We start from the raw sequence: 25,877 nt of genomic DNA, 5'->3' as shown, positions 1-25,877 counted from the left end.
TTTAGTTATGTATCGGTTTTTATAATCTACGGCCAGGAACGCAGCAAAATATTACAGTGAATATTGCCGTAAAGATAACTACCAATGTTAGACACCAGAGACCTCTTTTATAGAGGATTTTTTTGATAAATGGATGTTCTATATGTATCAGTCTAGATTTACCACCAAGTAAGGTGAATATGAGAGGAACATCGTCATTATATGTTGCTCCATAGACTTGTCTTCCTTCTTCTATATTGCCTTTTTTATGACTGTACATTAATCTTTGGGTCAGCCCAAACCAGGAATATATGATATCAACTTGATAAATGCCACAGACTATATAGTAACAGCCCAGTCCAAATGGTACTACAGTGGTGACTCTAATTGCTCTGCTGTAGTGTAGAAATATGAGCACATAACCAATCCAAAATCCTATGCCCATCCACATGCATCCAAATAGAACTCTACTTAACGAAGTGTATGTTGAAAATGGTGACCAAGATATGTGATTTTGCATCAATTGTTTGTGACCGTTGAGATTTTCTTTACTACCAGAAGGTGAAGATGTTCTGTGTGGGTTTTTATTCGAGGGATGGAATCTCCAATCAGAAAGCTCATCATGGATATTATGCAATGCTACCTCTTTTAGAAACTTGGGGAAACAATCTGTCTCCAAAAATTGGTATGTCACTTCCTTAAGCTCTCTAAACACCTCTGGGTCATGTCGCCTATTAGCCTTAAAGTTGTGGATAACCTGGTTTTTAAGATCGTCGGGGATGTTAGCTAAGTATCTTGGACTATGTTGCTGAGACATTAGGTAGGTGTTACATATTTGCTGGGCATTGTTGTATAGTTGCTTTGTAGTAATATTTCCCTTTTCTCCTAGCTGAGATTGTCTTTTCAAAAATTCATCAACAATAGCTGATACACTTTGCATACTTTCTTTTCTTGAAATGTCTATACCAGCTTGAGTTGACTGTAGGTGACTTGTCGCTGCAACAGAGTTTCTTTCATTATGTAATTTCCAATCTTGTATCATCCGAGTTACCATCGGGGATGTGTGAGTATTCCCTTGCAAAAACTGAGAAACCTTTTCAGGGTTCTCAAAATCTAAATATCCCTCTGATAATAACGTATTCATTAGGATTGAGGTTGTCACTGATGCATCTTCATCGTTGTTCATATGTCTGTTAACATTACTTCTTTCATCTAAGTTCCGGAATTCTTCCAAAGCAGACCCCTGAACTACTGATTGCCTTACTGTAGAGACATAATCTTTACAGAGTCTGATGTGTGCCATAAGATCAATCCAAAAGTCTAAGTAGTTAATTGCATATGGGAATTGAGAGAGGTATGTGTAAAAAGACCACAAATCCACAGGGGGCTCTGTCTTCAGTATAAATACCTCATATAATGTAGGTAGACGTTGATGTTGTATTTGGTCAAAATCAATTGCAGTTGAGGGCATGATTGCTTGCCTGTGCGCGATTCGGTTTCTCGAGTACTTCAATCTGACCGTCAGCTATCAATATTAGTAAAGATATGTTATGTGAGAAAGGTCGATTTAAATATTTTTAACAGGTTAAAATATTTCTAATGTGTAATTTACTCTAAAACTTTGTTCTTTAAAGAGGACGTGTGTATTTCAATTATAGCTACATTCTTCTTGGTTAACTGTCTCATCTTATTCATATTTTTGCGTTTGTTTACAATTTTTCCGGTTTCAGGTCTTCGGTCATCGCGAAATGAAAATTTCACCATGAAAACCAAGAAGGTCATGGTACTTGAATCATATATGATTTACCTTACATATGACTGAATCAAGTGCTATGATAAGGCTAAATTTTTGGACCACGTTAATTTTTTATCAGTAAAGTGTTTTTGTTAATTTACCGTTATTTTTTCTATGACTTTTGAAATTTCGAGATCCTTCTGCTTCCAAATGTCTTCTAACCATTTTTCGAGATGTCGATCTTTCAAACATAGTATAGCATCTGTGTCAAACCTTTTGATATTCACGTAGGTGATAATAGGATCTCTATCAACTTTAGAGTCTGGTCTAAGAAATTCTAGTAATGATGGAGCTATTTCGTCAAGCTGGTAGCCGCTTCGAGGTACTATGCTTCCATCTATATGATCATGAACATTGGTCACATACTTAACTCTTAAATACACAATGGTGATATCATAGATGTGTGAATTTATCCTTACTCGATGTTGTTTCTTGGTTTTGTGGGGTTTTGATTCTTGATTAGACTTCACATCTGAATGCGCAATTATATGCGTAACAACAGCGTTTTGTTGAACATCACCATTTGAATTTGTTATAATATCATCCAATTTTTTATTGATGAACTTTTTTGTTTCAGTAACGATAGGTATATGTGGTAACCTGGGAATCTCAGTACATTTTGCAAAGCAATCAATCACATTAACGAATGTTTTGAATCTTGGATTCAATAAGTTGTTATATTTTACAGCAAATGTTTTGCTCGAATTTATACTTCTCTGTACTAAAAAAAGTTCCGTCGTTAGTATGTTGGTTTCGGGGAAGTGGACCATACACTGATTAGTAGATTTCAAGAACGTCTCTAAGTCATCACTGGGTACAAAGCAATTCTCATCTGAGTTTATGACATTGAAGCCAAACAAAAGGGTCGGGAACTTAACTATTTGACCCCAACTAAGAAATTGTACTTGCATTCCCTTAAGAATCCGTTGTTTAAAGTAATTATAAATGACATCTTTCTTTCTAAGTGTAGTGTGCTGTTTAGCACCTTTCATCAACAAATGTTGAATCAAAAGATAATCGACTAATGATCTGTGATTACTCAGTACAAGTGTTGTCATAAGTTGATTCTCCTCGTCAAAGAGATCCACCTCAGCGCAATCTTCTCCATAAACAATCCTTACTGATTCCTTCTCGTGTCCAAACATCAGTTCAGTGACATGTATTTGGAATATAATCTCAATTATTTCGCAAATCAGACTCAATGTCGGATTAATCACTCTGGGTATGCTAGTAAGACAATAGGAGCCAGCCTCAAGCAGTATCGGTCCAAAAAAGGGAACATGCCACCAAAACCGCCGGTATATTGAATAACACCTCAGGAATAGTGGTGTAAGTATTATGGTCTGAAGCACCAACCTGGTCATGGTCAATAGAGTATGTATTCCTAAGTACGCACCAATAATAGCAGCCTTCCAGCCAACAACTATCCAATCAGTATACCACCATGTGCTGATGTCCTGAGAAGACCCAACGACGTAACTCTCCACAAAGGTAACGAAACCCATGGTCTAAAAATCCCCTATTCGCAGCTCTACTTTGCCCAGCTCTAATTTGCCCAGCTCTACTTTGCTCAGCAATACTATTACCCTAATAATATAATTTTTATTCTATATTCTAGCTATGAACGCAATGACATATCTTCTTCAAACAAGAACAGAATTTAACCGCCGATCTGGCAACAGTCAAAACACGAGTGATTCTCTTATACGGTTATATCATGTGATTATGTTATTTGTATATAGTGATATGCGCAATGATCAGATGAAGTACCGATGAGAAGAATCAATTAGTGGTAGTGTGAGTCAGGAGTATATTGTAGGTATAGAATGGGAGGCGACGATACAATTGTCAAGTGGCAGGTATCCTCAACAAGCTATCTTAACTGTCTGTTACACGATCGTCTAGGAGATCGTGACTTTTATTCTGGAAGAAATATAATACACAACAAGAGAGAAAGAACTATGATGAGATTAGGTTTGATGGGGCCACGCAATGCCAACGTTTACCTACGGCGTTGTATTTCGCATGTGAGGTTTAATTCTGTTGTTTCGTCTGCCAAAGATGCGCCTCGCACTACAGAGACCCATGATAAGGAATTGAGCGCAGAGATGAAAGGTCCACAAATGTATAAGTGTGAACAACCCACACAACCTGAAGACTCGTTCCAAAATGATTATCATAAATACATCAACTACACTTTGCTACCGCTTACTGTGGGAACATTTGGATCTGTGATTTACACTGGTGAAGTGCACCCAATGCTAGACTTTACTATTAGTTCACTATTCCTATTCTCCACTCACTACCATTTCACAAGCCTAATCCTTGATTATATACCGAAGGAAAAGTTCAAGAGACTTCACAAATTGGCCATATATTTGTTGTATAGTGCCACTGGGTTCGGTCTATTTGGTATATATGAATTAGAGACCAGCAATAACGGTGTGGTAGATCTAGTCAGAAAGCTATGGTCTGAGGACGATTCACAGATTTTTTTCAGAAAATAGATAAAGTAAATCAATACTAGCATCATTTCAACCATGTAGATAATATAAACTGCTTTATGTAGCTTATTTCAAAATTGCATTTTTTTATTATTTGATTTATATCACTTCTCTAGAGTCAATCTGAAGTGCTTGGTCTAATAATTCCAACAACTAACTTTACTTTGCTAAAATTGTAAAGAATAGACTGATATAATCAGCCCAATGGCTTGAATCTCTTAAAGTAATGAACAAGAGAATATGGACAAGATCTCAATTATCCTTAACAAGTTCATTTAATATGCCATTTTAGTATAGTGGTTAGTACACATCGTTGTGGCCGATGAAACCCTGGTTCGATTCTAGGAAATGGCAATTTTTTTTTCCTTTTTTTTTTTACTTTATTTATGTTTAGGTCACGATCTGATCAAGCAAAGAACTAATAGTTGTTCATTTTTGTTGCAATCATTAGGATCAGGCATACAAGGTAAATTATAGCAATATTGATATTTTCGTAAAGGTAGGAGTTATATCTTTTTTATTATCTAACACATGAATCACTAATTAGAATGACTAGACATTGGGGATATTATACATAAGTACAAATATAAAGGGCAATTAGATATTTTCAGTGTATTCGAATATTATCATTAATCATGACACGACATAGTGCTATAAAAACAGCTTTAAATAGAATATTTAAAAACAGGGAAGTAATAGAAGTATAATTTCCAATTTTTTTTGGGATAATTCCCAGGAGGAAGTATGCATACAAGGTTAAGAACAGCAGTTTCACTCACTTCACATCAAGGCTTACTTAGTCAACTTTGACAATATCTCAGCGTTATTAGCACCACCCAACCTAGCAAATTCATCGCCTCTAGTTAGCATGTTTGCCAATAACTCGTGATAAGGTGGGATACCAGCTCCATCTTTCTCCACTGGGTTATTCTTAACGACTTCATTGAAATAGTTATGATAGATATCACCATCGTAATAACCAATTGGAGCGTTCAACATTCCGTCTGGCCATTTGAATGAGTCAGTTAAAGAGATACACTCCTTTCTGATCTCTGGTAGTAATTTCAATAGTCTTGGCTGAACAACTTGAGATATTTGATCTGGAGACAAAATCTTGAATTGTTGGAATTCACCGGCATGCTTGTCGATGAAATATAGAGAGAACAACTTGTAAACATTCCATAATTGCTCCTTCGTCTTTGGACAAGTAACATATGAGTCAGTTGGAGAGTTCAACTTTTCATAGTAGGTATTTAACATGACATATAAAGCATGGAACTTAGAGACCAAAACTAACAGCTTGGAAGCGCCGTCCAGATCCTTGGTTGAGTCAACTTGCTTAGCAATGTGTCTCAAAAGCTTCAATAGAGCGACTGCCCAAATGTTGGTGTAGTCGTACAAGTCATCCAACTTGTTCTCGGAAGAAGAGGTGAACACTTTCCGGATGAATTGTGGGTCCAAGTATCTGAAGGATCTCTTGTCCAATTCCTTGTTGTACTTACCCTTAGTAGCGGAATCAACAAACTTCTTCAAGATAGACTTTGCAGAGGTCAAGGACAAGATGTTGTTGTCACCTTCCCAAGTACATTGGACTACCCAGTCGTTGTAACCTTTACCGAAGGCATTGTAACCGGAGTAGCCGTGACCACCACAAGTTTGTCTTAATTCATCGATCAACTGGGCCACTAACCAAGTGTTAGTAGCTTTCAAGCTTGCACTGTCGATGAACAAGTTCTTTAGCTTTTGGCTAACCACGACCAATGCCCTCTTGTCATTCTTTGAAGAAGCTGCGTACAATTCATCCAGAGTGGAGTAGTAGAAGTTCAACAAGGAGAAGGCCGCTGGAGAAATAATGTAAGGGATCACGATCTGAGGTAAGACACGGTATTGGTGCAATGGGTAGTCGATCAATTGTTTTTCTGGTTGGCCTGGTTTGTCAGCGAACTGTTGTCTGCCTACAGCGTAACGTGTTGCGATGGTAGCGAACTTTGAGCCGAATCTGAAGGAGTCCATGACCATGTTAACTCTACCACTTAGCAAAGCTGAATAACCTGAGATTTGGTCAAGCTGAGGGTCTACCTCCACAGTTGGAGTTGCGCCTGGGTTTCTGTGCACTTTAGTGAATCTGCTTAGCATGAACTCCCTTGGGATGACGACGTTTCTAAACTGGATCCAGCCGTTGTCGATACCGTCACGGCCCATTTTGGCGCCTATGTCGCCGATGGCGATGCCTGGCATTAGTTGCAATGAGGAAGGGTCACGCAGGGGCACGACGAACGTCTTGACACCGTAGTCCTTCCCGTTGACCAGTAGTCTAGCGTAGCACGCGGTGTGGGTTGCGGAGTGAGCGGCACCGCCGATCCACCACTTGGTAGCTGCCAAGTCTGGGGTGTTGATGATGAAGGTGTCGGACTCCTGGTCGTACGTAGCGGTGGTCTGCAGCTGGGCGACGTTTGAGCCGTGGCCGAGCTCGGTCATGGCGAAGCACCCGTAGATTCCTTTGATCAAGATAGCGCCCCTGGTCTGCAGCCAGTACTTGATCTGCTCGTCGGTACCGTTACCCTTGATACAGTTTCCGAACAGCCCCAGGTGCACACCTATTCTGGTGGACAGCTGCGGGTCCATGTTTGCGACCAAGGAGAGTCTCTTGTCGAAGATGGCGAGGTCCTTGTTGGTCAGCGGTGGGGTGGTGGTGTCCCCGAAGTCCTGCAGGGACTTCAACAGGTCTGTGTCTCTGAAGTGCTTGCGCACCGTCTTGATGTCCTGTTCCATGTACAGCGCCATACGGGCGATCTTCTTGACCGTGACCTCCCTCTGTGTGAGCTTTGTCTGGTCATAAGTGGCGCTATCGGCCTTGATGATCGGGTCGTTGACCAGCTGGTCAACGATCAAGTGCGTCAGGTCCCTAGACCTGGGGTCCGACTCCAAGAAAGTGTTCACTTGGTCGATGTCAATGGAGCAGTTCTCCCGCTCCCGCTGGATAAACCTCTGCGGGTTTAGCACAGAAGCATTAGGGTCAACTGTAGATAGCTTAGTCATTTATGGTTTTTGGTTTTGTTTTGGGTTGAGATTATTCTCTTACTGGTAAAGCACTACCCCGGTTACAATTGCCATCCGTATTTATATGTCAAGAAGTTGTAATGCGATGCGATGAGCTTTGGACTTGAGAGAGATCGGTGATTATTTCATCCACCCGGGTTATTCCAATCTTCTTAACTCCGATCTAAGGGGATGGGGGAGCGACGGCTGTAATACGCTGTAATACGCTGTAATACGCTGGATGTGACACCTCAGGGCTGGAGTTTTGGGGTTTCCCTTGTCTCCCCTTCTGGGTGTCCGGATGAAGGGGGGAGGGGAGAGGATGTGTTGGGATTTCGTACGGTGTTGTCTAAGTACACAACTACTTGCTTGTGCTTGTGCTTGTGCTTGTGCAGACCATTCACTGGGTACGACCAAATAAAACACGTAAATCACACTAACGTATGTGCTGTGTGGGGAAAGAGGGGGGGGGGCACTTCCAAGTGAATGACTCTCTTTCTCTCGGGGTATACGTGCAAACGTATACCATGTGGTTATGCCGTACTGTAATATATCAATATATCTAGTTATACGTATATCATATGATATACGTATATAAGAATAAATAACATCACACATCACTAAGACACATGATACACGTACAACCAGACCTTTTCTTCGAAACGGACGAGGGGGGAGGAGGGGGGACGAGCCAAAAAGTTTCGAGGAATCGAATCGAGTCGACCTTTAAAGTGGTGGGCTGCAAATTGATAAAACTGCAAGGAGGGAACTCTTAGCCGCTGAAAGATTACACTACTCCCTGACTTGTCTATTCCCCCCCTACAATCCATTCTATTCCACAACAAAGTCCATATACATAAGCAAAGAGCTTTTTAGAAAGAAATCAGAAAAAAATACCCCTTTTGTTTGGCCTTGAGAGATTTATATGCAAAGGGTAGAACAGGAAGAAGGAGCATTGAACACTTGTTATTGAGAAACCAACTGGATATGAGTGATTTGCCAATTGAGTTCACCGAGCTCACGGATCTGACCGCGCTGGGTATCTCCCCGCAGTCGCTGGACTTCAGATCAACTACATTCGAAAGTGACCACTACGTGACCGTTAGGGAGACTGTCGATGGCGCGAACTCCGTGGCCATCGTCGACTTGGCGAACGGGAACCAGGTCACCAGGAAGAACATGGGCGGTGACTCCGCGATCATGCACCCTTCCCAGAACGTGATCTCTGTGCGTGCCAACGGCACCATCGTCCAGATCTTCAACTTGGAGACCAAATCCAAGCTGAAGTCCTTCACCTTGGACGAGCCAGTGATCTTCTGGAAGTGGCTCACCGAGAACACCTTGGGTTTCGTCACCGCGCGCTCCATACTCACCTGTAACGTCTTCGACGGCAACGTCTCTGCAAAGCCACAGGTGTTGACCCAGAGACACCAGTCATTGAACAACACCCAGATCATCAACTTCATCTCAAACGAGAAGGAGGACTGGTTCGCAGTCATCGGTATCTTGCAGGAAAACGGAAGAATCGCCGGTAAGATCCAACTTTACTCGAAACAACGTAACATCTCCCAGGCAGTAGACGGCCACGTCGCCATCTTCACCAAGATACTGCTAGAAGGTAACGGCTCCGCACCAGTACAAGTCTTCGTCACCGGTAACAGAAACGTACAAACGGGTAACGGTGAATTGAGAATCATTGAGATAGATCACGATGCCTCCTTGGCTGTACAATACCAAAAGAAAACCACAGATATCTTCTTCCCACCAGACGCTACAAATGACTTCCCATTGTCCGTCCAGGTCTCCGAGAAATACGGTATCATCTACATCCTAACGAAATACGGGTTCATTCACTTATATGAACTGGAGACAGGCACAAACTTGTTCGTCAACAGAATTACCGCCGAGTCCGTCTTCACTTCCACTTCTTACAACCAAAAGAACGGTATCGCCTGTATAAACAAGAAAGGCCAAGTGCTAGCAGTAGAGATCGACACCACTCAGATAGTGCCATACATCCTAAACAAATTGGCTAACGTCTCCCTAGCGCTAACAGTTGCCACTAGAGGTGGCCTTCCAGGTGCAGACGACCTGTTCTCTAAGCAATTCGAGTCCCTCTTGAACCAAGGCGATTACCAAAACGCTGCAAAGGTCGCAGCATCCTCAACTTCTCTGAGAAACCAAAATACCATCAATAGATTGAAGAACTTACAAGCAGCACCAGGTGCCATCTCACCTATATTGCTTTACTTCTCCACTCTTCTAGACAAGGGTAAGTTGAACAAAGAAGAAACCATCGAGTTGGCCAGACCAGTGCTACAACAGGACAGAAAGCAACTATTTGAAAAATGGTTGAAAGAGGACAAATTGGAGTGCTCAGAAGAACTTGGTGACATTGTCAAACCATTTGATACCACCTTGGCTTTGGCTTGTTACTTGAGAGCCAATGCTCATGCAAAGGTCATCTCTTGCTTAGCTGAGCTACAACAATTTGAAAAGATCATTCCATATTGTCAAAAGGTAAGCTACCAACCAAACTTTTTGGTATTGCTTTCTCAACTAATTAGAACTTCCCCAGACAGAGCTTCTGAATTTGCAATCTCCCTATTGCAAAACCCAGAAACTGCCAGCCAAGTTGACATCGAAAAGTTGGCTGACCTATTCTTCTCTCAAAACCACATCCAGCAAGGTACTTCCCTATTGTTAGATGCTTTGAAAGGTGATACTCCAGACCAAGGTCACTTGCAAACTCGTGTCCTGGAAGTTAACTTGATGAATGCCCCTCAAGTTGCTGACGCAATCTTGGGCAATAACATCTTCTCTCACTATGACAAGCCAACGATTGCTTCTTTAGCAGAAAAAGCTGGTCTGTACCAGAGAGCTCTGGAAAACTACACCGATCTTAAGGATACCAAGAGATGTATTGTCCACACAAGCAGCCTACCAGTTGACTGGTTGATCAGTTACTTTGGTAAGTTGAACGTCGAACAATCTTTGGCTTGTTTGAGAGCCCTAATGGACGACAACTTACAAGGCAACATTCAAATCGTCATTCAAGTTGCAACAAAGTACTCCGATCTAATCGGATCCAGTACTCTAATTAAGCTATTCGAGGAGTACAGAGCTACTGAAGGTCTGTATTACTACTTGGCTTCCTTAGTTAACTTAACTGAAGACAAGGACGTTGTTTACAAATACATCGAGGCTGCTGCTAAGATGAAACAATACAAGGAGATTGAAAGAATTGTCAGAGACAACAATGTTTATGATGCTGAAAGAGTTAAGAATTTCTTGAAAGAAGCTAACTTGGAAGATCAACTACCTCTGATTATCGTGTGTGATCGTCACAATTTTGTTCATGAGTTGATCTTGTATCTATACAAGGCACAAAACATGAACTACATTGAAACTTACGTTACTCAAGTCAACCCAAGCAAAACCCCACAAGTTGTTGGTGCTTTGCTTGACATGGATTGCGACGAAAAGTTCATTCAAAACTTGTTGCAATCTGTTATTGGCCAAGTTCCAATCAACGATTTGACTGAAGAAGTCGAAAAGAGAAACAGATTGAAGCTTCTGTTGCCATACTTGGAACAAACTTTATCTCAAGGTACCCAGGAACAGGCTGTTTACAATGCCTTGGCTAAGATCTACATTGACTCCAACAACGCTCCAGAGAAGTTCTTGAAGGAGAATGATCAATACGATACTTTGGATGTCGGTCGTTACTGTGAGAAGAGAGATCCATACTTAGCTTACATTGCTTACGACAAGGGTTCCAACGATGACGATTTGATTAGAATCACTAACGAGAACACTATGTACAAGTACCAGGCTAGATACCTACTAAAGCGTTCTGATCCTGAATTGTGGAACAAGGTGTTAGATTCTGAAAACATTCATAGACGTCAACTAATTGACTCTGTCATTTCTGTTGGTATCCCAGAACTAAAGGACCCAGAACCAGTGTCTTTGACCGTCCAAGCTTTTATGACCAACGGATTGAAATTGGAATTGATCGAGTTGCTTGAAAAAATTATATTGGAACCATCTCCATTTAATGAAAATACTGCTTTGCAAGGTCTGTTGATGCTATCAGCCATCAAGTACGAGCCAACCAAAGTTTCTGGATATATCGAAAAGCTAGAAAATTATGACGCTGATGAGATCGCACAGTTATGTGTTGAACATGGTTTGAATGAAGAAGCCTTCGAAATCTATGACAAGCATGAGATGAACTCTAAAGCACTAAAGGTTTTGATTGAAGATATCATGTCTTTGGACAGAGGCTACACATATGCTGACAAGATTAACTCTTCAGAACTATGGTCTCAATTGGGTACTGCGCAATTGGATGGTCTTCGTATTCCTGATGCTATTGATTCCTACATCAAAGCAAATGACCCATCTAACTATGAGAATGTTATCGATTTAGCAGAACAAGCTGAAAAGTTCGAAGAATTGATTCCATACTTGTTGATGGCAAGAGATACTTTGAAGGCTTCAAAGATTGATAATGCTTTGGTTCTGTCTTATGCTCAATTGAATAAGCTTCATGAAATTGAGAACTTGCTGGCTGGTTCAAACTCCGCCAACTTGGAAGAAGTCGGTGATAAATTGCTTGACAGCAAGAACTACAAGGCAGCTAAATTGTGTTACTCTAGTGTTTCTAACTACTCCAAATTGGCCTCAACTTTGGTTTACTTGGGTGACTACCAAACTGCTGTAGACACTGCTAGAAAGGCATCCAACATCAAGGTCTGGAAATTAGTGAACAACGCATGTATTGACAAGAAGGAATTCAGACTTGCCCAAATTTGTGGTCTAAACTTAATAATTCACGCTGAAGAGCTTGACGAGCTTGTCGAAAAGTATGAGTCGAATGGTTACTTTGAAGAATTAATTTCTTTATTCGAAGCAGGTCTAGGTTTGGAAAGAGCCCATATGGGTATGTTCACAGAGCTAGCTATTTTGTATGCCAAGTACGATACTTCAAAGACCTATGATCACATTAAATTATTCTGGTCAAGAATTAACATTCCAAAGGTTATCAAGGCTGCTGAAGACGCTCACCTATGGAGAGAATTGGTTTTCTTGTATGCTCATTATGATGAATGGGACAATGCTGCTTTGACTATGATCGAAAAATCTGCTGATAACTTTGATCATCCTTACTTCAAGGAAGTTATTGTTAAGGTTGCAAATCTTGAAATTTACTACAAAGCAATTAACTTTTACGTCAACGAGCACCCATCTCTATTAGTCGATCTATTGTCCGTTTTAACTCCAAGGCTTGATATTCCAAGGACTGTTAAGATTTTCTCACAATCAGATAACTTACCTTTAATCAAGCCATTCTTGATCAATGTTCTACAAAAGAACAACTCTGTGGTTAATAAGGCTTATCATGATTTGATGATCGAAGAAGAAGATCATCAAGCCTTGCAAAATGCTGTCGACTCCTATGACAAGTTCGATCAATTAGAACTTGCTGGCAGATTGGAAAAACACGACTTGATATACTTCAAGAAGATTGCTGCGCTATTGTACCGTAGAAATAAGAAGTGGTCAAAGGCATTAGATATCCTAAAGGAACAAAGACTATGGAAGGAGGCCATTGAGACTGCTGCTATTTCCCAGGATACTAAGGTCGTCCATGATTTATTGTCCTACTTTGTCGATACAGGTAATCGTGAAGCATTTGTTGCATTGTTGTACACTGCCTACAATTTGATAAAGTATGATTTTGTTTTGGAAGTTTCCTGGTTGAATTCTCTAGAAGATTTCATTAAGCCATACGAGATCTCTGTGAAGAAAGAACAAAATGCAGCTGTTGAAAAGCTTTCGGAGGAATTTGCTAAGAAGAACAACACATCGGATGATAGGGAAGGTCAGCCACTAATGTTGATGAACTCTTCAATGCACCCTCAAGCAACTGGCTTCTAAACAGCATTCGATGCTGTCATGAACGTTTGTCAATCTTTTTGGTTGTGCAATTATGTAAAATATTCACCTTAACAATAAATTTGTATGTATAAATAAATATATAAACAAGAAAAAACTAAACATTATAAATATCTGGAAGCATTTGAGGCTGTTCGACATATTGGTAAGATTAGCGCTATTTTGCAGATTTTGTATACCCGCAGGGTAAAAAAAGATCTATTCATGAAAAAACATTAAAATTATTGAATCTATAAAAGAGGTTCTAATGTAATGATAATACACATATCTCAAGCGATCTATAATGTTCACCTCATTTCTAATTGTAAAACAGTGTCTTAATGGCATAAGTGTCTCGAAGTTGTCATCCACTCTTACTGTAGAGGCGCATACAGTATTTGTGTAACATATTTTCTTTTATACCTAACAATCGAAGCAACACAAAGAGTGTTGTGCTTAATACTACTGGTGGCTAAATGATTTAATATCACATGATTTGGTATAGGCAAAGCACCTGAGTTATTTTCGTTAGATTCACCTTGCGCATTAGAGTAGCTATTCAGAATAACATTCTCGAGATGTGGGGGTAACTGTGGTGGAGTTAGCCAGGCCATGTTTTGGTGGTTGTTCTTTTGTTGATCTAGAGTCAGGTAGTACTGCTCCATGACATTAGGATCCGTGAAGACAGCAGGAATATCCTGAGTATATTCATACTTTGTCTCCAGTGGCGAGGTATCATGGAAACGACTATACCCATTACCTAAATCATCTGGTTCTCTTTCTATTTCAAGCGCAATCCTTGATCTAGCACTCATAGGCTCTTTCCTTTCATCACCTGACTTACCTGACACTTGTGGGGTTAATGGAGGTGGTTTTTCATCAGTACCTGCAACGGGCGCAATCTCCAGATAGTTGACAAAGTTACCCATTTGGTCTGTAGCCGTTGGAAGGAAATCACTAAACCTCAACTCATTATCGACAATAAACCTAAATCTGTGCGTACCTGGAGGTAACTGTAATTTGACGTGCAGTACATTTGGTTGATCAGGCATTGGTACTAAACCTATCATTTTCCTCCAACCTGTGAAAGAACCAGTGACATATACTTTGTTACCACCTTGCTGCCAGGTTATATCGACTGGGACCATATTAGAAGCTCTTGGATCCCTAGAGCCACTAGAATCGGAATCGAATTGACCTGATTGGTTCATTGCAGACTGTGATTGTTGAGAGGCTGTACCTGATTGTGAACTTGCTGTGTTATCTGTGTTATCCGTACTAGTGGCGTTGTTAAAGACAGTATTAGACTCTGAAGTATTCTCTGCGCTATCTATGCTACTTGCTACACTACTATTCTCGCCTTCGAAATCAGACAAAGTACCAGAGTAGTGCTCCTGGTGCTTTGAGTATGGAGGTATTTCATCATCATCATCAAATATCAACGTAGACCTCGATCTACTCCTTGTGTTTAGCTGTGGTTCCAACTCGTTGGGACTGTCCACGTTCATTTGCGAAAAGCTGTAACTTAGCGAATCAGATTTGTTATTCAAATCCTGATGACTTGCATCAGACACATCAAGCATGGACGCATCCCTATTACTACCACTTCTATTTTCAGCCATTGCGACCTATTCCAGATATCTTCCTTTCGCTTACGGATGGTGTGATAGCAGCCCTATCCAAAAAAGTAAAGCGGTGCAAGGACTTATCTTGTGCACTTTAAGAATATACCCTTTACAATAGGTAAGCTTAATTTTCTAGATTCACTGAAGGATCAGAAATAGCGTCCCAAACCAAAAATTATTAGATCCTGGGGGGTAGAAATTATTCAATTTTATCACTCAGTTCTTATCCTTTCAACAACCAAATGAAGTTTCTCCACGTATCTCTCGTCTTCAAGGAAATCCCTGTCGGTCCGTAGTGCGTACTTCAGCGGCTAATGACTCAGATGGGCGGCTGCTACCCACACAATGACTATTAACTAGACGTGTCTCGTTCTTATTATGCTTGATTCCCCAGAGCGTTGGCCAATTTGCCAGTTTTCGCTGCCAAATTTCCTGCTTGTTCGCACGCATATGCTGGAGGTGGATTCCCCTTAGTCGTATTGTATTACATTGACGACTATAGTAGTTACATCAAGTTAAATGATCACGTGTATCTCTTTTGTTATATATATATACTATATACTTTCAGTTGGCTATAAATCATGATGGATATGGCCAATGCTTCTGGTGAAAGTCTGATGCTACCTGTGTACAGTGCTGGGGTTGAATGTTATATGACAATCGCGAAGTTGTTGCGTCCAGGCCCTGGGTTTATCTCTTTCTTCTGGAACTTGCGCTTGGACTCTCGATGCGATAGTCTCAACAGGCAGTAGAAGAGCTTGTGTGATGTATGTGAACGTATCAATTCATAGCCTAGGGAGTCCATAATCATAGTGAAGTGGTCGATTGTCATATACCGTGAGTTATTCACGCATGGGAGGGGCAACACCACAAATACATACGAAGGTACATCGCTAGTGGGAGGGAACAGGAATTCGGAGAACCGTTGGCACATTTGTCCACGTTCCGCAGGTGTATTCACAAAGTTTAGCACTAAGGAACATGATATCAGATGGAACTTCTCCTCACCCGTCCTCGGTAGCGGCCTCTTCATGAAGTCTTGTCTTTTTATTCCCTTAGGATCATTACTATTGAGGTCTATCCTTTCAACTTCCTCAAATATCTTACAACGGGATATGTGATTCGATACACTCAGGGAGCCGATCTCCAATGCACGTAGCTCGGTGTGCTGATCATAATTCAACTCTTTGAGCCATTTCACCAGCAGCTTCGAAGAATCACCGCCGCGATCCTTATCTTGCCCGATTTTGCTAGCCATCTGATAGTTCTTCAACCCACCATCCCGTATCTCCCGCTGGATATACCCCAAACAGCGCAACAGCTCCTCCTTCGCAGGCTTATCAGAGTGTGACCTTATCTGCAACAGTCGGGACTCCATCATTCCGTCCTGAGCTGCAACGGCCTGCCCTTCTTCATACCGCTTCCGCAGCAACTTGCCGCCCAAATAGGCATCTATCACACGCGAGTTATACTCCTCATCATTGTCTCGCAGCCGCTCTAGCTCCAACAACTCACATATAAGGGCCCGCTTACTAGTCAGGAAATGGAACCTCCTGATGATTCTCCTCGCTTTGCTGGGCTTGATCCGCACCTCCTTCAACGGTTTCTTACCACTAATGCTTACCCTCTTCCTAGACAACATCTTACCAGCAAGAGTTATTTCCTCTGGAGTTGTGCCACATAGCTTATGAGTTAGAGAGATAGCACAATGGCAATATACTGAGCTGAATATGCTAGCTCATCGCAACTTGGGCTATTTGGGCAAAATGTTCTGGAGATTTGATGAAATTTCCTCAGAAACTGTCGTACGGAGAAGGAGAAACTGAAAAATTTCTGAAAAATTTCAAAAAATTTGCGATGAGCTTGCGATGAGCTTGTATATAGCGGTGTGATTACTTTAGGATAGGTCTTTTTGGGGTCGAGAGGATCAGAACAGCAAGCTGATTTACGATGGGTAAGCGGGTAGTTGCTACGGATAAGGAGCTGAAGTGGAAGAAAGTTGATATTCCAGACACTCTGGATGACTTTGGTGGGTTCTACGGGCTGGAAGAGATCGATGGTGTTGACGTCAAGGTGGTCAATGGGCAAGTGCAGTTCATTGCTTCTGAAGCACAGGTGAAGGAGGAGGAGGAGAGCTCAGAGAGCGACTTTCCAGACTTTGATGCCATGGAACAAGAAGACGATGGCGATGTAGAGGAAGCAGAAGAAGAGGAAGAAGAAGAAGAAGATGTTGCAGAGGCAGATGAACCGGAAGTGAAACAAAAACAAGAACAAGCTAGAGTGGAACAAATAGATAAAGGAGTGGACAGTGAAAAACATGAAGATGAGAAGGAGACTCCAGAAGATGACTTGGCTACTAATGTATTTGATATCGATGTCGATCTTTCAGATGTTGGGTCTGGGGAATTACCAGGGTGGACTGATACTGTTGATCTGTCAATGACTACCATAAACGGTTTATCCAACCTAGGCTTTACAGAGATGACTCCAATTCAAAAGCTCAGTATACCAGCTGCCTTAGAAGGTAAGGATATCATGGGTAAAGCCTCGACGGGTTCCGGTAAAACTCTTGCGTACGGTATACCCATCATCGAGAAGATGATCAAATCAAAGGACAATTTAAGAACTAATGGTATTATCTTTACTCCTACTAGAGAACTGGCTCAACAAGTGACTAAGCACTTACAAAACGTTTGCAGCATGCTACTAAAGAAGAATCCATACATGATATTATCGCTAACCGGTGGTTTATCCATACAGAAGCAGGAAAGATTACTGAAATACGATGGCAGTGCCAGGATCGTGGTGGCTACGCCTGGTCGATTCTTAGAACTGATTGAGAAGAATGAGGAGCTCATGAAAAGGTTTGCGAAGATTGACGTTCTTGTACTTGATGAAGCTGATAGGTTGTTACAGGATGGTCACTTTGATGAATTTGAGAAAATCTTAAAGCATTTGGGAAGAATACGTAAGTCCTTGAAAAATATGGAGTATTGGCAAACTCTGATATACTCCGCCACATTCTCAACTGATCTATTCGATAAATTGGCGAACAGTTCATGGAAGAAGAAAAATAACAGCAAGGATGAATCAGAGATGGAGTCAGTCTTGAAACATCTAATGACGAAGATTAACTTCAAGTCTAAGCCAATGATGATAGATGCTAACCCAGAAGATAAGATAAGTGCACAGATCAAGGAGTCCTTGATCGAGTGTGCACCACTAGAGCGAGACTTATACTGTTACTATTTTGTTACACTGTATCCTGGTACAACACTTATATTCTGTAACTCTATTGAATCTGTCAAGAAATTAAATGCATACCTGATTAACCTAGGAATCAACTCTTTCCAAATACATTCTTCTATGACTCAGAAGAATCGTTTAAAGAACTTAGAGAAATTTGAAGCAATGGCTTCGAAAAACAACCATTTAGGCAAACCCACTGTGCTTATTGCCAGTGATGTTGCTGCCAGAGGTTTAGATATTAAGGGTATTAAGCATGTCGTTCACTACCACTTGCCACATTCTGCAGACACGTACATCCATAGATCTGGTAGAACAGCAAGAGGTGATAACGAAGGTGTTGCGGTTATGATATGTTCCCCACAGGAAGCCATGGGACCATTACGTAAACTAAGAAGATTGTTAGCTTCTAAAGAACAAATAAGCAAGAGTACTAAGAACAAAAAATGGCAGCAAACTGTCCCACTTCTTCCAATTGAAATAGATATTTTACAACAGTTGAGGGAGAGAAGTTCATTGGCTAATGACATTGCCGAGCATGAGCTGGCGTCTAGATCATTGAGGAAGGACAGTAATTGGCTGAAGCAGGCAGCTGACGAGCTAGGAATAGATATGGATTCGGATGAAGAAGACAAGGATATTATTTTAGCTAAAAACAAGAACAAGAAAATGAATAAGACTTTGGATAAGAACGAGCTGAAATCAATGAAAGCTGAATTGACACATCTATTGAAAATTCCTATCAGAAAAGATATGAGAAGAAGTTACTTAACAGGTGGTCTTGTAAACCTAGCAGACAGTCTAGTTAAGAAAAGAGGGCATCACAACATTATCGGTCATGAAAAGACTGATGCCTTGAATGTACTAAAGAAAGGTAAATCGAACAAGAAGCAGAAAACTAAGTAGTCCTGTCTAGCAATATATATATATAGCAAATGGTCTCCCCTCATTTTGTACCAGAGTATATGTTTCCAAGGACCTACTACAGGAAATTCCTCAGTGAAGCGAGAACTGAAGAGAAGTATACATTAGAGAGTACACTACTAGACGATTAACACTTTCTATTCCTTTGCCAATACCATATGATAAGCTGCAATACCAGTACTTATACTATATAGTCATGTGACATCATATCTCTTCTTCATTCGCCATTCGAACCCAGCTGGAGACCAAAAAACGCAACTATAATCTACTAGATCTTGAACTTAGGTTAAATACTACTTTGAAATATATTCTAAAGCCAATTGAGTTGCAGCTATCAGTAACCAGTCTGGCTATAGTTTGTTCGTTATACTCTATTTCTGTTTTTTGAAATTCTGCGTAAGTTTGTACTTTGCTGTTGGTCTCCAAGGAAGGCATTTGAAGCGCGTCAACTTTTGTGATTCAAATAATATATACTTAAAAAGGTTACAAATGATCAGGAGTGAGAGTGATCCTGAGGATTCTGTATCAAATGGTGACATGCATGAAGAAGTTGATATGAGTCCCGATGAAGAAGGTCAGTTTTATGAAAATATTGAAGGGCTGAGGAATATAATTGATTATGATCACGACCGGGACGGTGCTTATAGAATCAATGATGGCGAAGTGTATGATGGTAGCAAAGAAGGAGATGACTCTTTGTTGGCGATCTTTACCGATGTTGAGGACTTTGAAGAAGATGAGGAAGACGAGGAAGATAATTTTATGGATGCAATTAGAGAAGCAAATAATTTTAAAGTCAAGCGGAAGAAGAACAATAAAAGTAACAATAAGAAAAGTAGTAAGAAAAGGCCAATGGCTCGTGTCAAAGCCATTAATGATCCGGAAGTTGCTCAGCTTATTTCTCAAGCCAATGAAGCTTTTGTTAAACAGGATCTGCCTGAGGCAGAGCGCCTCTTCAATGAAGTGATCAAAAAAGACCCTAGAAATTTCGCAGCATACGAGACACTGGGTGATATTTACCAGCTACAAGGAAGAATGAATGATTGCTGTAATTCATGGTTTTTAGCAGCACACTTGAATGCTTCTGATTGGGAGTTTTGGAAAATTGTAGCTATCTTATCTTCAGATCTTGGACACATCAGACAGGCAATTTATTGTTTCTCAAGGGTAATCCACTTAAACAAAGAAGAATGGGAATGTATTTATAGGAGAGCTTTGCTTTACAAGCAAACTGGTCAAATTGCAAGAGCGTTGGATGGCTTCCAGAAGATGTACACTAAGAGTCCGTCAGATGCTAATATTTTGAGAGAACTTGCTATTTTATATGTAGACTATAACAAGGTTGAGAAAGCTATTGAGCTCTATCTTGAAAGTTTTGAAAAGAATATTAAAAGGCGACAGGCAATAATTAGAGCATCAGAAGCAGTGTTTGAGTCTTCAGATGACGATGACGATGATGATCCAAATTCTAAAAACTCGGATGAAGACCAAGGAGATGAGGACGATTATGATATACAAAATCCAGAGGAACTGAATATGTATCCAACTGTTGATTTTAAAAAAATTAACAAGAAATATAATTGCGTGTTCTTTGAGTGGTCGAGTTTGAATATTTTAGCAGAACTTTGTCTAAAAAGCAATCAGAAAAAGCTTGATAGTATATCATTGATTAAACGGTGTGCTAGGTGGATTCAGCATAGAGAGGGTCAGACTTTTTGGGATGATGTACACGATGACTCTGAATTTGATGATAGGAGAGCAAAGAATGGTAGATATGATGCATTACCAGAATCGGAGAAGACAAAGTCATACTCAATGCCAATTGATATTAGGATTCGTTTAGGTCTTTTGCACCTACGAAATGAGAATGTCATGGAAGCTCTTAATCACTTTCAATTTCTTTATGACGAGCCGTTTTCTGATGTATCAGATTTATACTTTGAAGTTGGGCTGGCACTGACGAAGTCAGAGAAGTATAAAGAGGCCATTGACTTTTTTACTCCATTACTGTCAATTCCTGAGTGGTGTACAATCGAGTTGTACGAGCCGCTCACTAAATGTTATAAAGAGATAGAAGACTACGAAAAAGCTAAAGAGTATGGTGATAAAGTTCTGGAAATGGATCCCAAGTCGATGGACGCAAAATTGAATGTTGCAGAAATCAATTACTATTTGGGTGACAAAACTACCTTTCGCCAGTTGCTAGTTGATGTTATTGAAGAAAGAAAACGTCAGGCAGAGTCTATATATGATCAAGGCCCAACTAAAAAGCCACGTATAGAAGAATTTGTCAGTGAGACGGAACCAGAACCAGAGCCAGAGCATGAATCAGAGCATGAACAGAGGGTAGATAAGGATACATCAGAAAAGCCACTTCTGGAAGACAGTAAATACAGAGTTTTTAATACAAAGAAAAAGAGAACACCTTTGGATGCAGAGCGTGAAAGGCTTGATCGTGAAAAGAAGATGAGATCAAAAGTTATAAAGAAATATGAAAAGGTACATGAGTATAAGGAAGGTATGTTAATGGGATCAGATCAAGACACTAAAAAATGGATTGATATTGTTTCGGAACTAATTGATATATTTTCTAGTGTCAAAAACTTTTTTGCTAAAAGTAGATCAAAGAAATTTGTTGGTATTATAAAAAGGACGAAAAAATTTACCACGCCTATTGATTATAAAGTAGAACAACTTTCTAAGTTAGTAGAGGGAGAATCATTTGTCAATGATTTACCAGTACTGGAAGAAAGAGTCATCTTATCTTCTACTACTGAGCTGAGAGGTTTAACATACGATCAGTGGTTTGAATTGTTTATGGAACTTTCTCTTGTAATAACAAAACATCAAAGCGTAGAAGATGGGCTCAGTGTTATCGATACTGCTCAGGAAGTTAACGTATTCTTTCAAGATCCTATTCGTGCCAAGATAATGAGATTTGTAAAACTGGGAATTCTTTTGGAGAATAAAGACGAATCGGAACTGACAGAGTCATTGCGTGGTTTATTAAATCAATTTCAATTTAATAGGAAAGTGTTACAAGTTTTCATGTATTCTTTGGCACATGGTCAGGATGCATTGAACATTTTAAGTTCAACAGTCCAGCAAAAGTTTTTTCTAAGACAATTGAAAGCCTTCGATAGCATAAGATATGACACTCATGTTACTGGACAGGCTTCATTAACCAACAAAGAAGTTGAAAATCCGGAGAGGAGGCCATCTCCTTATCTGTATTATATCTATGCTGTATTGCTGTATAGTAGCAGAGGTTTCTTATCTGCCTTACAGTATCTGTCATTCTTGGAGAAAGATATGCCTGATGATCCGATGGTTAATTTAATGATGGGGCTAGCACATATGCACAGGTCAATGCAGAGGTTGACTGCTAATAGACATTTCCAATTAATGCACGGGTTGCGCTACCTGAAGAAATACTATAGCATAAGGCAATCTATGTATACCAGAATTGAAAGACAGGAAGCGGACTATAACATGGGTCGCGCTTACCACATGATTGGTCTTGTTTCAAAAGCTATAGAATACTACAAGAAGGTGCTGGACAGTTACGAGGACGGTGCTTTGAAGAAGCATGCAGCTTATAATTCAATGTTAATATACCAGGAAAGTGGTAACTTGGAGCTAGCAAATAGTATAATGGAGAAGTACTTGTCCGTGTAAACTATTCGCACCCTATAAGCAATTTTGTAGATGAGGATTAACTTTTCAAAAATTCATTTCGTTACTTTTCTTGTGTTAGAGATAAGTATTTTTAGCATTTATCTTAGCTACTCTAGTTTTCTGTTTAGTTATTTACAGTTTCAAATAAAGATGTTTTATAGCCGATGTTCAAAGAAACGCTCTGCCTTTTTTTTAATAGGGTAAAGTCTTATCATAGACTGATTTCGCGTTGGTGTAAGTTACCTTTCATTTTCTGCGAAACCATGCGAAATGCATAAAATGGCATACAATTTAAAGGGGGCGCGCGCGACTCATCTAAATATAGATTCATTAGACAACTATTCGAGGAAACAACGTCATTCGCTGTCGGACTTTGGGAGAAATTGAGTCTCGAATTCGATATATTTGTTACTTCCATCCATGTCAAGTATATGAGAGGTAAATTCCAGTACCTGGGTGGCCGGGTCATTACGAGTGAATCCCTTGCATAACACCGTAAGCAAGCTCTTGACTGGTTATTACTAACAGGTTATATTTAGAAACAGCGATGCTTAGCCCACCGACGAGGATCGTTCAGGGCTGTAGATAAAAGTGAAGGACTACGTCATTGTTCAAATTAATGGTGGTGGGTAAAGGAACTGTAGATCCATAGAAACTAATGTACCAGACTATTGTTGCTACGGCATTCTTCTCTTTTACCACTTGCAATGGGAAGAGCATCGAACTCTCAGCAAAGATCTAAGCGAAGCGAAAAAAATAAAAGGAAAAAACAAAACGCTCAGTAACAAGCGCACAAATGGCAGTAAGGAAACTAAGTTCCATTTACTACAGCGCTTATACTGTATTACCTGAACAAGGTTTTGAACAGATCAATAGTGGTTCATCATTAATTAAAACGGGATTGGTATCAGCGATTCTTGGTTTTTCCGGAGTATATGTCCCCTAGGAGAGTAATGAATTGAAGGAAAACAACAACAACAAAAAGCAAAAAAAAGAAACGAACTAATATATCAAGCGTGTTACTTAGAAACATCTGCACAACTGAAACAATGAATGCAAAACAAATAAGAAAAAGAAAGAAACGTATGGCTGGTGAGATCTTCCGTGCGTTTTTAATCCCGATTTTTATATTGTTGTAACATATTCTGTGCGGCTCCTTCTTGGCGTAATTCTCCTTAGATATCGATCGAGAAGTAGCTTTTTCCATTTCAGATTGAGTTCATAACAAAGGCGAAGAGCCCGCGTACGGATGTTCCTGAGCTGCACTAGAAGTGGTAGTGGAGCTCCTCAGTACGACCCGGAAAAATGCGAAAATAAATCTTGTAAACAGATATACGGTTTTTTGTACTGCAGTTTATTAGCGGCATTGCACCTTAGATGAAATAAAATATCACTTCGTAGTGGAAAGAATATTGGCCAACTGGCAAAGACCAGCTCATCGCCTATAGGAGAATTGATGATGAGTTTGCTACAAGATACTAAATTTGTGTGGAGGCGATAGTGATGGTATCACCTGCGAGAGGGTCTCTAAACTCGAAAAGAGTAGTGGAAAAGTGTAGGTGCTCTACCATTTGAATATTTGGTCCGAGGGAGCACGAATGCTTTCCTAAGGGCTCAACGATTAGTACTCAGATGCCTCGGCATAGTTTACAAGAAATGTGTGAGAAGAGTTGTTATCAGTATGAGTCAAAGACATAATATAGTATCTAATTGCTGAGAAGACGTCATATGTGAAACTGATAGTACTGCTTTTATATCGGATCTCTGAATGTGTCGAGACCTTCTTATAGGACTCTGCTCCTATGTCTGTTGTTATTGTAGAACTGTTGTTACATACATAGAAGTTCATGAGAGTTATCTTTTTTCTTTTTCCCTTTCAGACTGTTGAAAGTGGAAAGTCAACTTCCACTTTTATAGCACAGAATTTTTCTTGAAAAAATTTTGGCGATGAGGAACAAATACTGATCCAGTGACTTCTGTTGCACATCATTGTAGGGTACTTTAGTATTCTTTCCCTTAGTGTTCCGGTGGGATCTTATGTTTTGAGTATGTCCTCGAATCAAACTTCAAAATCCTAATTGTTGGAGCTCTATCTTTGTGGTGCATGCAATGTAGTTTGCAAAAATTTATCTTCATAGTATGAAAACTATATTGTCTGGACTTCTCTATTTTTATATAGTTGTCTATCTTTTTTAGTTTTCTCCTGTCATTGTTGTATTATTGCGGCTGTTACAATTCCATCGGCAGATTTCAAAAAAATTTCCTATAAAAGCTTCTGATATTCAAGTTGGCTAGCATTGATTTTCCTGAATTCCTACTATCCACACACTTTCAACCATTTCCTGAAGTGTATTCAATATTAAAAGTTTACTCCCTCAAACTCTGTTTTTGATATCGGTCGCTCCGTATTGTTCAGAGGTGATCGTATTTCTTCAGTTAGTAGAGACAACCAAATACTAACATCTGATCATGTTTATTTGCATCTTTCAAATTCTACTTTTTATCACAGGAACTCTAGCAAGAAGTGGTAATGTACCATACCGTCCGAATAACGTAAACAATGGTTTGCTCGCCTTGAACAATAACAATAACAACAATGATGGTAGCGATGTGGCAACTGCCGGCTCCGCTGCTGTAAGCGGTAGTGTTCTGTTCTTACCTTCCTCCTTGATTTCAAGCTACACCGCAGACACGGAATCTCAATATAACACTGGAGATGAGTCCTCTGATCTATCGCAATTTTTGAATGGTGGGGGGTTGCAAACGGCACTACAGAAAACTACAACTGGAACTGATGACCTTTTTGGAAGTGCCGCCACCTCAGTTGTGCTAGAAGAAGCATACTCTTCTGATAGACAAAAAGAACTAGAAACTACTCTTTCTACAACCTCGGTGGTTCCTTCATCCTCTACAAGCATAACAACATCTCAGTCTAGTGTAACCTCGGCATCTTCTTCTTCTACCTCTAGCATGCCTAATGATCCGGAATACAGTAAGCAGATCAGCGCTGTCAGCAAGTCATTGGCTAGAGGAAGCACTTACAAGGGTGCTGGATCTGCACTAGCGCCAGGAATCTCTATTCTTCTATCGGCTCTTGTATCACTATTGACTTAATTCTGCATACAAAACTTTTACCAAACTTTC

The 25,877-nt window shown here is 40.1% G+C and overlaps 10 protein-coding genes and 1 non-coding gene across 11 annotated transcripts; 6 read left to right on the top strand and 5 right to left on the bottom strand.

The window, feature by feature from the left end:
* Nucleotides 1-19: 19 nt before the first annotated feature.
* On the bottom strand, nt 20-1,450 carry RAX1 (Rax1p; the record flags this gene model as incomplete). Its single annotated transcript, XM_444933.1, has 1 exon — nt 20-1,450. One exon carries the CDS (start codon nt 1,448-1,450, stop codon nt 20-22), a length of 1,431 nt encoding a protein of 476 aa, XP_444933.1.
* Nucleotides 1,451-1,866: 416 nt separating this feature from the next.
* Nucleotides 1,867-3,279, bottom strand: MUM3 (Mum3p; the record flags this gene model as incomplete). Its single annotated transcript, XM_444932.1, has 1 exon — nt 1,867-3,279. One exon carries the CDS (start codon nt 3,277-3,279, stop codon nt 1,867-1,869), a length of 1,413 nt encoding a protein of 470 aa, XP_444932.1.
* A 456-nt stretch (nt 3,280-3,735) lies between these two features.
* On the top strand, nt 3,736-4,281 carry TIM18 (Tim18p; the record flags this gene model as incomplete). The annotated part of the gene is made up of 1 exon (XM_444931.1): nt 3,736-4,281. One exon carries the CDS (start codon nt 3,736-3,738, stop codon nt 4,279-4,281), a length of 546 nt encoding a protein of 181 aa, XP_444931.1.
* Nucleotides 4,282-4,560: 279 nt separating this feature from the next.
* On the top strand, nt 4,561-4,632 carry tH(GUG)1. The gene has a single exon. It is a non-coding gene; the product is annotated as a tRNA-His (tRNA).
* Nucleotides 4,633-5,070: 438 nt separating this feature from the next.
* POX1 (acyl-CoA oxidase) lies at nt 5,071-7,317 on the bottom strand (the record flags this gene model as incomplete). Its single annotated transcript, XM_444930.1, has 1 exon — nt 5,071-7,317. The coding sequence occupies one exon, from the start codon at nt 7,315-7,317 to the stop codon at nt 5,071-5,073; it is 2,247 nt and encodes a 748-aa protein (XP_444930.1).
* Nucleotides 7,318-8,304: 987 nt separating this feature from the next.
* Nucleotides 8,305-13,263, top strand: CHC1 (clathrin heavy chain; the record flags this gene model as incomplete). Its single annotated transcript, XM_444929.1, has 1 exon — nt 8,305-13,263. The coding sequence occupies one exon, from the start codon at nt 8,305-8,307 to the stop codon at nt 13,261-13,263; it is 4,959 nt and encodes a 1,652-aa protein (XP_444929.1).
* A 371-nt stretch (nt 13,264-13,634) lies between these two features.
* Nucleotides 13,635-14,882, bottom strand: GAL83 (the record flags this gene model as incomplete). The annotated part of the gene is made up of 1 exon (XM_444928.1): nt 13,635-14,882. One exon carries the CDS (start codon nt 14,880-14,882, stop codon nt 13,635-13,637), a length of 1,248 nt encoding a protein of 415 aa, XP_444928.1.
* A 652-nt stretch (nt 14,883-15,534) lies between these two features.
* Nucleotides 15,535-16,527, bottom strand: BMT2 (25S rRNA (adenine2142-N1)-methyltransferase; the record flags this gene model as incomplete). Its single annotated transcript, XM_444927.1, has 1 exon — nt 15,535-16,527. One exon carries the CDS (start codon nt 16,525-16,527, stop codon nt 15,535-15,537), a length of 993 nt encoding a protein of 330 aa, XP_444927.1.
* Nucleotides 16,528-16,835: 308 nt separating this feature from the next.
* MAK5 (ATP-dependent RNA helicase) lies at nt 16,836-19,037 on the top strand (the record flags this gene model as incomplete). Its single annotated transcript, XM_444926.1, has 1 exon — nt 16,836-19,037. The coding sequence occupies one exon, from the start codon at nt 16,836-16,838 to the stop codon at nt 19,035-19,037; it is 2,202 nt and encodes a 733-aa protein (XP_444926.1).
* Nucleotides 19,038-19,544: 507 nt separating this feature from the next.
* On the top strand, nt 19,545-22,733 carry TFC4 (transcription factor TFIIIC subunit TFC4; the record flags this gene model as incomplete). Its single annotated transcript, XM_444925.1, has 1 exon — nt 19,545-22,733. The coding sequence occupies one exon, from the start codon at nt 19,545-19,547 to the stop codon at nt 22,731-22,733; it is 3,189 nt and encodes a 1,062-aa protein (XP_444925.1).
* Nucleotides 22,734-25,202: 2,469 nt separating this feature from the next.
* Nucleotides 25,203-25,847, top strand: GVI51_A03443 (uncharacterized protein; the record flags this gene model as incomplete). Its single annotated transcript, XM_444924.1, has 1 exon — nt 25,203-25,847. One exon carries the CDS (start codon nt 25,203-25,205, stop codon nt 25,845-25,847), a length of 645 nt encoding a protein of 214 aa, XP_444924.1.
* Between the last annotated feature and the right edge of the window lie 30 nt (nt 25,848-25,877).

Source organism: Nakaseomyces glabratus, chromosome A (assembly GCF_010111755.1).
Source record: "Nakaseomyces glabratus chromosome A, complete sequence".
Lineage (NCBI taxonomy): Eukaryota > Fungi > Ascomycota > Saccharomycetes > Saccharomycetales > Saccharomycetaceae > Nakaseomyces > Nakaseomyces glabratus.
The sequence above is the reverse complement of the archived record's forward strand: the minus strand, read 5'-3'. Positions and strand labels throughout refer to the sequence as shown.